This window comes from Atta colombica, unplaced genomic scaffold, assembly GCF_001594045.1.
Source record: "Atta colombica isolate Treedump-2 unplaced genomic scaffold, Acol1.0 scaffold12, whole genome shotgun sequence".
Taxonomy (NCBI): Eukaryota; Metazoa; Arthropoda; class Insecta; order Hymenoptera; family Formicidae; genus Atta; species Atta colombica.
This window is the reverse complement of record NW_017259206.1, coordinates 7,632,348-7,642,647: the sequence shown is the minus strand read 5'-3', so window position 1 is coordinate 7,642,647 and position 10,300 is coordinate 7,632,348. Positions and strand designations below refer to the sequence as shown.

Below are 10,300 nucleotides of genomic sequence, written 5' to 3'. Positions count from 1 at the left end.
AGAGAGAGAGAGAGAGAGAGAGAGAGAGAGAGAGAGAGAGAGAGAATAGAAGTAAATGTATAAGAAGTACTAAAAAAAAATGTAATTGTTATAAACTACAAAAAGATACGAGCATCGAGCAATCCATTGTACAAGAGTCTTTATATATAATATTTATTTCCAGCATTTTAGAGTTTTTTTTGTGTATAATCTACTGCTTCGCTGGCTTCAGGTTAAGATGTATATTCAATCTATAACAACCCACGCGTTTAAATCGCCTCCATTATCCAACGATGATCGAGACGCAACAGGATGAATCACTATGCCATATCCGCAGCTGCATCGATATCTCGCGCGAAGTCCCAATATTGGTCCCGCCGTCGTCGCGCGGCGACGAATAATGCATTCATACGACTCTATCTATGCGCATAAAAGAAGGAACGAAGCGATCAGACGATCTTTGAAGCGGTAAGCCTCCGGCGGTTCAAGGTCAATGGCGGATCTAGGTGTCGAGTGGAGAAAATCGGTATCGCCTCTGCCTATATAATATATGCGGGTCCAATCGGGAAAGTATGGCTCGCGCTGAGATTTACAGGTTCCGACACGCCTGTAAAAAAAAATTTGGCGCGCGATTAGGTTCCTTCCGTGGAGAATCGTTTCTCGAGCTCCTCGAGAGTGACTCTCTCATGAAATTCGGCAACCGTGAATAATCAACTTCATGATTAGATTTCTGCGCTTTTGCCGTTTTTTTCCCCTTTTCTCGATGTTTCCAGTTGAACTTATACTGCCAGAAGTGGCTCTTTGAAGACGATATTTCATGCTTCATTTGCGATCCAATCACCTTGACCCGTTTAATCCTCTGATTTCTCTTAAGCCGCTCAAAATGTATTAATGAAAATTTAATACATTATCAAATGAATACGTGTTTAAGTCATTATATTAGTTGCAAATATTAATAGTTAATCGGATGGAAGGTCATTCTAAAAATATCTCGATAGAAAAAAAATTGAAAAAGTGATTGTAAAAAGTCTTTTTTTTTTTTAAGGGAACTTATATTTTTCGTAGTTAAAAATCGGAATTTTTATTTTGGAAACAGAAATCTGCTACAATATTTTTCGTAAAATCTACGTAATATTCACATATCCTATTGACAAATAATCATGTTTTAAAAATTCCGTACAATTTTTTATAATGCAATAATAAGTGGCCAAAAAAGAGTAGATGTGTAAGAATAATTTTTATGATTCTTATAATTTTAAAAAGATAAAAATGATACATTTTTAATATGATACCTTTCCCAGACAATTTTCCGCACGAAATTTTGCGAAAACGTTCGTCTTAATTATCGCGTACCGAGTTGCTGCGTAACTAAGCGAGAATTTAGCTCGTTTTGATGTCGAAAAGCCTGAAATCGTCGGATGCTTCTTTAACGGACCCTCGCGCGCGGACGATGCGTTCACGCGTGCGTCGCGTAAACGGCCGCGTATGTTGCGTGCGTATACGCTGCCGCAGCCGTAGCCGCTCTTTGCGTGTGTGCGTTAATAATAATGACTGACCGACTCGTGCACGAGGTGGGGCAAGTTCACGGTCACGCGTCGTGTATAGAGGCGGTGGTGGACACGCACGCGCGTACGTTTTGCGCGTGCACACGGACTAACGTGCGTGTGTCTCTCATTTCGGATTCTTTTTTTTCGTTTCCTTTTCTTTCCTCTCCTTTTTTTGCGTTCTGTGTTCTGTGTTCCTCTCGCTCTCTTCCTTTCTCTTTTGCTCATCTCTCTCGGTTGCTCTGTATGAGTGAATTCGCTACGAACCGCATTACAAACACCATCGCACTCAATTCGGCGGATCGCCTACGTGCGAGCCTTTTTAATGTCTAACTTTTAACCCGTGTCTCTTCTAATGTTTTATTTATTGTCGGACACTCTGTTATTTTCTTGAAAGCGAGTTCTTGTGCCTTCGCATATTTATAACGAATATTTTAGTACCACGTTTTAAACATATTTTATTTCTGAACGTTTTCTACGCGTGTAAACGTAAAGCCAAGTAAATCAATTTATACAAAGATGCAAAAAGATCGCGACATTGGAAAATTATAACTATCAGAGCTGTAATGAATATACAGGACAGGGCACAAGACGTCATAACATTTAATTTTCAAACTTTGGCAATCAATTCTATATCAGTTCTGTCAATTTTGTTAAAAATAAATATATTTAATTATATAAAATTATATCAAATAATAAGACATTTCATGCGCCACCTTATAATCAAATATATGTTCGCAACAATTTGAAGATACAATTGAACCGTTCTGCAATATTTAAGTTCACGACTGGACTTATAGATACTCAATAGATACTCGAATCAAATTGAATTGTTGTCAAATTGAATTATTGTGCAATCACTATAATCGAGCGCAATTATAAAATAACACTTATGCATTTATTTATACATAATACGCTCTCTTATTGATCTCACTGATTTTCAGTGTCTCTCGCATTAATCACTAACTTAATGATATTGGTAGTTACAAAATTAGTGAAGTAAAACATTTGTCAGTAAGAGGATAGGATTTTTTAATATACGATAACGATCGGCGTCTCACGTTCGAACCTTTAAAGGGTACTGTGTACGTGTGCGATAATACTCGGAGCGCAATGTTAGTCACGTTTGTCTACTCATGGTCTGTAGGACGTCCCTATGCGGAGTTGCCACGACTGGCCTCTCCTAGCTGGCCTCTCACGGGTGCCTAGAAGACTTCTAGGCAGTCCTAGGCATGTAGCAACGTTTGCACGCACAAGGTTACGCATATACTATACACTTTCTACAGTCTCATGCGAAAAAGACGCTCAACTCGTCTAAGTAGATAAATTAAATCCTCGGCAAAGGGAGATCGAAAGCATTTATTTAGCTTCTTTTTGCAGCAAATTACAAGGTGATTAATTTCTTTAAAAACAAGGGTTTTAATTTTTAGCTTTTAATCTGCTCTTCGTTTTATAACAATCACATTTTTTTTAAGCGATAAATCTTCTTTTCCAATTTTTATTTTTACAAGTCAAAATAAGCAATTGCGTAAAGCTTAAAATGTTATGTTAACTTATTCTTAGTAAAAAAAGATCTCTTTTAATATTTATGATATTTATTTTAATATTAATACCTTTAATTTTTCTTTCTTCTTCTGGGTAATTTTTAAGGCTATGACAGTATAATTTATAGTTTAAATTAATAAATTATTAAAATCATTATTTTTCTATTTGATATTTTTCAAAATAGGAAAGGAAACAAATCATCCATCGAAATATTTAACATATATCATATATTTAATTATATTTAACATATATCATAATTTCAATAGCATTTAATAGAATCAAATATATTATATTAATTTTTAAAATAATGTTTCTGTTTCTAAATGCTATAACGTATATAAAAAGATACATGTTTTCTATTTTGAACTTAATTTTATAACAATTTAGTAACAAGAAAGAAAGACAATTGCGAACATTTATCTCATTAGAATCGACAAATTGATCTGAGAGATGTAAATGCGTTTGCCGAATTTGGAGAATAATTTTGTGCATTTCAATCGTGACAATGTCGTTCTCTTAATCGTCTCGAAACTAGAATGCTGGCGGTCTATAGTTTCTGAGAGAACAGGTATATACGTTTCAATGGGTCAATACGTTCGGCCGGCCAAGCGATGTACCTTCGTCTGGCCAAGAGCGTGTGTAAAAAAGTCCACGCGACGCATCGATCTTCACCGTACGTTACATTGATTCCAGCGAAACTGCTAGTAGTCGTTGTCGTCGTCGTCGTTGTCGTTAATACTGAAATCGCTTGGAATTGTCTGCTCAGTATTTTATAACGCAGAATCGTACACAGAACCTCGTCCCTTTCTTCTTTTCCCGGCGCGATCTCTTCCTCCATCCTGTTCCCACCTCGACCACCTTCGAACCTTTTCGCAACCTCTCGAGGAAGAACGCGAGAGGAGAGACTCGATTGCTGGCTAATTAGCTCGCCCCTTGTAATCGAGCTCGTAAATATATGGCGAATCGGTAGACCCGGCAACTCTGTCAGATGCGCAGAGGATGAGTATATATGGCTGTTGCACGTATATAAGGCTCGAAGGGACAGAAGGATCAGGCGAGACCGAGACCAATAAGAGATAACCGTGGCCACGCGTGCATCTCTCACCTTGCCGCGATGCATCTGCGGAGCCGGATTGCGACTAGGACTATCGCTAAGGGGCCCTGCGTAACCTTCGCCCATGAAACGTGTAACACCTCGAGTCGATGACCCATTGCACATTAATACGATGATGTGAGATATCGTTTCTCTCATTTGTCTAAGGAACATAATTAGTAGGACATTTGACGTGAAACTTTCGAAAATTTCGAAAGGACGTGGCATTCAATCAAGCGTTCATTCGTTATGTATATCTATTATCTGATACTTTGTATATGCCGACTGATTTATTGCTATTAGGTTGTTTGATAGATTTATATCTATTTTCCAGTGATTTATAGACGAGGAAGATAACGCAATTTACATTTTAATCGATGACAAATATTTATCCTTCATTACTCAACAATGTCTGATTGTCATATCACAATTCTCTTTTACTCCACCTGTATCGGAAGTCGATGACAACTTTAATAAACACACAGGAGTATACAGACTGATCTGATATTTATTCTTGTACCCACACGCACGCATTCCTGCATTAATTTCAACCGTTTATGCTGTTGCAGATTTTCCCAGTGCTGTAAAAAGGCTCTTGAAAAATGACATTCTGATGTTCAGAACTGCAAGTAGTGTGTTACACATCTTGCCGATTGCTGGTCTCTACACCTTCCTGCCAAAATATCTCGAGAGTCAATTTCGCTTACCGGCTCATCATGCAAACATGATCTCAGGTAATTATCGCGAATGAACATGCGAGTGGTACCCGGGGAAACGTATCCCCAATTATATTACTAATGACATGCATACCGTGAGAGATGAATCGTGTCCAGAGTAATAGTGACGACGTCGTTCCCGAAAGATCGGGCGTGCGACGTCGCAAGATTTCGCCGCCGGATGTCCGTCGCGATTACGACGCAAAGTGGATAATTTGACGTAAACGTCAGAATGGTCGTGTCATTTCGCTCACGAAAAAGAATTATTCTCTCACTTCGTTCATCGTGCAGGAAGTTGCAACAAAATCTGTTGGCCAATCAAACTGAATAATCTAGCATTATTACTAATTCTTCGACTAAGAAAACATGTAATTTTCAACGACATTATGTATTTCTGTTTCTTTTTTTCCTATTTTTATTTGAAAAAATTAGACTTGTAATGAATAAATAATATTAAAAAATGGTGTAATGAAAGATGCAGCGAATTTTGTTGCGTGTATAACAATAATGGATAATTCGATATAAATGGTAGTACAAACTCGCGCGGTATTAATTGTACATCTTATTTTACGTGTATGCGCGTGCTAATTTATGTCTAATTTATGATATTGTCTGCCGAGTAATTGGCGCCGACTATAGAACAAGGCTGTGCCGTTTCGACATTCTACTATCCGTCATTCTACGCTCGCTCGGATATTATTCGAATAATTTGACAGAACTACCGCTGCTGCGTTGTTGCTATTGAACCGATTTCGAATTATTTTGTGGCTGCAATAGAGATATATTAAACTATTTAAAATAAGGGTAAAACATTTTAATTCTGAAATATCACGATAAATCTTCATTTATTAATTATTTTTTTTATATTTGTGCTATTTTTTTTAATTATTGAAAACGTGAATGCTTTATTTTTATGATAAATAAAATGAAATATAAAATTTATTTAACATATTGGATAAAATATTGAATAACATATATAAAAAATTAATAATACTATGTAATTGTTAAATTCTTTTTATAAATATGGTTGTATTTTACACTATTTATTGTATCCAGATAATTTAGAAAATAGCGTATTTCCATTCAATGATTGTGTTGATTTTTATTAATAGAGTCTATTTTAATAAAGTGACTATCATCATCCTTGAGTTCCCATGATTAGATTATGACGCAGAACATGAATTGCCAGGTGAATGGCTTTGAATGATCGTATAATGAGCACGATTTTTTGCGCAGGTGTTGGTGGGATCCTAGTGATGGGATTGGGCATCATAATTAGCGGCGTGTTTATCTTGAGGGCGAAACCCAATGCGAGATTCGTCGCAGCCTGGATCGCCTTCACTGCGGTCGTTTACGCGATCGGCATGGGTGTGCTAATGTTTATTGGTTGTCCGATGGATGACTTCGCTGGACTTGTGTCACATCCCGATGGGTAAGTGATTTCATCCAACAAAATTTAACGAATCGTCGCTCCAATAATAATTACATTCAACGTGGATGTCATCGAAAGAAGTCATTACATTACGAATATATAAATATTATTGACATATAAATGTATGTATATTAAATGAAGATAATATAATATTAAATTTAATACAAATTTATAATAATATTATATTAGCATAATTGAGTATCAACGAAATCAATCAAGTTTTCTATTAATTTTATATTCATTATTAAGGATAACAAATTTAATAAAATTTGTATTTTAGTGCGTTTTTGTTTTAAATAGTTTTTCTATTAAAATAGAGAATACAAAAAAAGATTTAGAGAGCAGAAGAGATTTAGAATAATATACAGCATCCTCAATTAGAATTCAAGAATTTTAAATGTGGATTCTACGTTTTCGGATTCAATGGATCATAACACGAATCCGTTTTGCATTTTCATATTTCTTTCGATAATATCGTCGCTTTCAAAAGTATTCAATTCATGTCAGTAACATCGTTACGAAACTATTGCGATTGCCACTTCGCGTATTCAAACGTGCGACTTGGCGAACGGCGGTCGGTGTTTAAGGAAAGACAACGTATTCGAATGCGTGTCCGATTAGAATGTGCATCGTAAATACATATATCGGAAATACAGACTCTCGTCTTCCTTTCTCTTATTTACAAGTCAACGATATCTCCTGATTCTCCTAAATACATATATTTCGCTCTTCTGATTTGGACTTCTCGTTTATCTGTCCGGCGCGAAAGCGGGAAAACCTCGACAGTGACTTTCTGTGATCTGGAGCACTATATTCCACCGAGCGAAACAATCCATGGTCATTTATTAAACGTGGACAAATGCAGATTTTTCTTTTAATAACAAAGATTTAATTGATTTTAATGAGTCTTGATTTTTTATAATTAATTCTTGCATAATTGCGAAAGCAATCTTTAGCCTCCTTTTTTCACCAGAGACTTTTCTCCAACTTTCTCTTTTTCTTTTTTTCTTCTGAAATCTAAATTTTCTCTATTTTTATGTTACGTTATAAAAATTATCGAATTATTTAAGGATCGAGAAAAGAAGATATTAATTAAGGAAAAAAAGATATTAATCAATTTGACACGTCTTTAAGACATAATTTCTAATATTTAAGCTACATTATAAGCCGACATTTTTTTGCTTAAACAAGATTTCGTCTATAATAATTACTTATTGAGCTGTTCTTCTTTATCTAATTAATTTAATGAAGATTAGCTTTTTTTAATAATTAAGCAAACGTATTTTAATCATTAATCTATTTTCTTATTAAGAGTTATCTTAAATAAGCAAAGTAGATAGTTAAATTAAATAAAATAAATAAAAATAAATTAAATAAAAATTAAATAAATAAATAGTTTAGTTTACAAAGCAAAGTTGATCTATAAAGTGATCTGTTTTCGCAGACTCTCTAGCTTCGAGCCGACCTGTGAGGCGACCTGCGACTGCGATCGGAACAAATTTAGTCCAATCTGCGGTGCCGATGGTAAAACGTATTTCTCTGCATGTCATGCGGGTTGTTCGAATTATACGGTTGCTGACGGTAAAGTGGCATCGGTAAGTGTTAAGCCCAGTAAAACCGGCATCCGAGACAAGACATGCTCTGATGACGTGTCTGTTTGAGAGAGATTATATGGGATACGATAGTAATTGAATCGCTCTTGGAAATCAAGAATTGGAATGGTTGCAAATTCATTTGAAAATCAACACAATCTCACGTTTTTGTTTGCAATATTTAAATAGCTTCATGGTTGCCAAGCGAAGATAATTTTAAGCGCGCTGTCTTATTCAATATTTCTTGAATCCTTACCAACGAGATTTAATTCTCTGAGCATAAATATCCATTGTAAATATCCAATTTTGTCTTTTTCGAAGTGAAATATTATTCAGCAGTTATGCTCTCACATTATAGACGCAAGAAATTATCATTTTTGCTACGATTTTTCTTTTCTGATGACGATTTGATATTTCACAGTTTTACAATTGTCAATGCATCGGAAATGTTACGATATCGCCGGAAGTAATAAACACGGCATCGATCGGTTACTGTGCACTGGAATGCAGTAACTTTTGGGTTTACATGATCCTGTTCTCGGTCTTCGTTTTTATTCACTCTACGAGCGAGGTAGGCTCTATGTTGCTCATTCTACGATGCGTGGATCCCAGAGACAAGGCTATGGCACTCGGTCTGATACAATTCGCCATCGGCTTGTTCGGTAATTATTTATTGTGAAATTTTTCTCAATAATAAAAAGAATAAGAAATCGCGGTGAATTTATGTATGAGAATTTACTTGTCCCAAATAAAGAAGAAAGCAAATGAATAATATTTTATATAATTTTTGATTTGAAAAATAAAAAAGATTAATTATTTATAGAGACAAATTTCATAATTCCATAAAATGTAATTTCACTTGAATTGAAGAAGAGATAAATTAACGAAATAGATTGACGTAGTGAAGGAATTGAAAATTCTTACTTTCTCACTGTTCTAAAAATATCTTTTTAACAGTATCTTTATTTCTTCGCTTTAGGCAATGTTCCATGTCCTATCGTTTATGGTGCTGTGGTGGACTCCGCTTGTCTCGTATGGGAATACGCTTGCGGTGAGCGAGGCGCCTGTTGGCTTTACGATTCGAATGTCTTTAGAATGTTCTATCACGGTACGTACAACTTAGACATGTAAAAAAAAATCTTACGTTACCGAAAAAAATGGAAAAGTAGATTAAGAGATTCCAACATAATTAGATTATTTACGAAAAAATATCGTTGAATTTTAATAAATACTTACGTACATTATTTTACGTACATTTTATTATACATTATTTTTTGATAATACAATAATTAATATTTCATGATCTTCATTTGATTATAACTTGAAATGCTAATAAAATACAATTAAAAAACTAAATAAATTAAGATTACGAAGAAAATCATATTCTTTAAACAACGGCAAAATTTGTAGTGTTATATGCTGAATTGAGTATAAACTCAGATTATGTAATATATCGATTGAATGTTTCTTTTGTAGGTACGACAGGCGGTATCCTCATGTTGGCCTTCGTGGTAGATATAGTCGTCTGGTACAAGGCCGGGAGCATAAGCTTCGTGGAGGAACAGGAGGGCGAGACAGGTACTGCGGAGGAAATGGCGACGTTAAAATCGCAGGACGCTCAAGCAGTCGAGAACGACTATTTGTGAAGGTTTCGTATTACTCTTTTGCGGTGAAGGGCCGCAACGGCGACATTATCATCGTCGTCGTTTAAGGATGCAACGCAGTGTCGTAGGATATGTAGGGGCATCGTCCTTCACAAATGGTATCAGTACATCTCGTCGTGCTTCCCAAAGACGGCTTTCCGAGACGGAAAGATTGACTTGCCGGCGATTACACGCATCCGAATGGAACTTTCCTCGAAAGAGTTCCGTTCTGATGGGCAGGAAGTCTAGTCCCTCTTGTCGATGGCATCCGAGCATAAAAAAGCAGACTTCGCGTGAATCACAGGAAGACCGAAGTCGAAGGACGACTCGGACAATTTTGATTCGGTGACTCGGAGGATCAAAACTCAGTTATGCGATAAACAGGGAGAAAAATTGAGTTTTGAAGCATACAGAAGTAATGAACACGCGATAAGAAAGAACGAAGACATGGAAGAAAGAGGGACTCGAGGCGAGCATACTTTGTCTGAGCATCGCAACGTAATATAAGTCTCTCGAGTGCGCCTTGGAAAAGTTAGTAGGGTTTCTCTCTCAGGGAAGCTTGTCAGTAAGTACACGCAATAAAAGTAATACTTCCGTGCCTATGAAATGACCGTGTTTGCGGCGAGCTCGCGGTCCGCCGCACCAACAGATCCGGGGAATCGAATCGAATCAAAGCAACACGAGCGGCCTCGCGGGTGGCAGTGAATGCGGTTCGCATGGACAGACAGTGAGGGATTGCCTCGTGCTTTGCATCGG

General features: G+C 36.3%; 1 protein-coding gene across 1 annotated transcript in view; it reads left to right on the top strand.

The window, feature by feature from the left end:
- The window catches only part of LOC108694531 (solute carrier organic anion transporter family member 3A1), a 68,651-nt gene extending 58,912 nt beyond the window's left edge, over positions 1-9,739 (top strand). Inside the window, exons 8-13 of the mRNA XM_018204103.1 lie at positions 4,731-4,895; positions 6,114-6,309; positions 7,754-7,904; positions 8,323-8,563; positions 8,881-9,009; positions 9,378-9,739. Of these exons, the coding sequence (XP_018059592.1) occupies positions 4,731-4,895; positions 6,114-6,309; positions 7,754-7,904; positions 8,323-8,563; positions 8,881-9,009; positions 9,378-9,547 (1,052 nt within the window). The 3' untranslated portion in view covers positions 9,548-9,739. The remainder of the gene's footprint in view (positions 1-4,730; positions 4,896-6,113; positions 6,310-7,753; positions 7,905-8,322; positions 8,564-8,880; positions 9,010-9,377) is intronic.
- Positions 9,740-10,300: the final 561 nt, after the last annotated feature.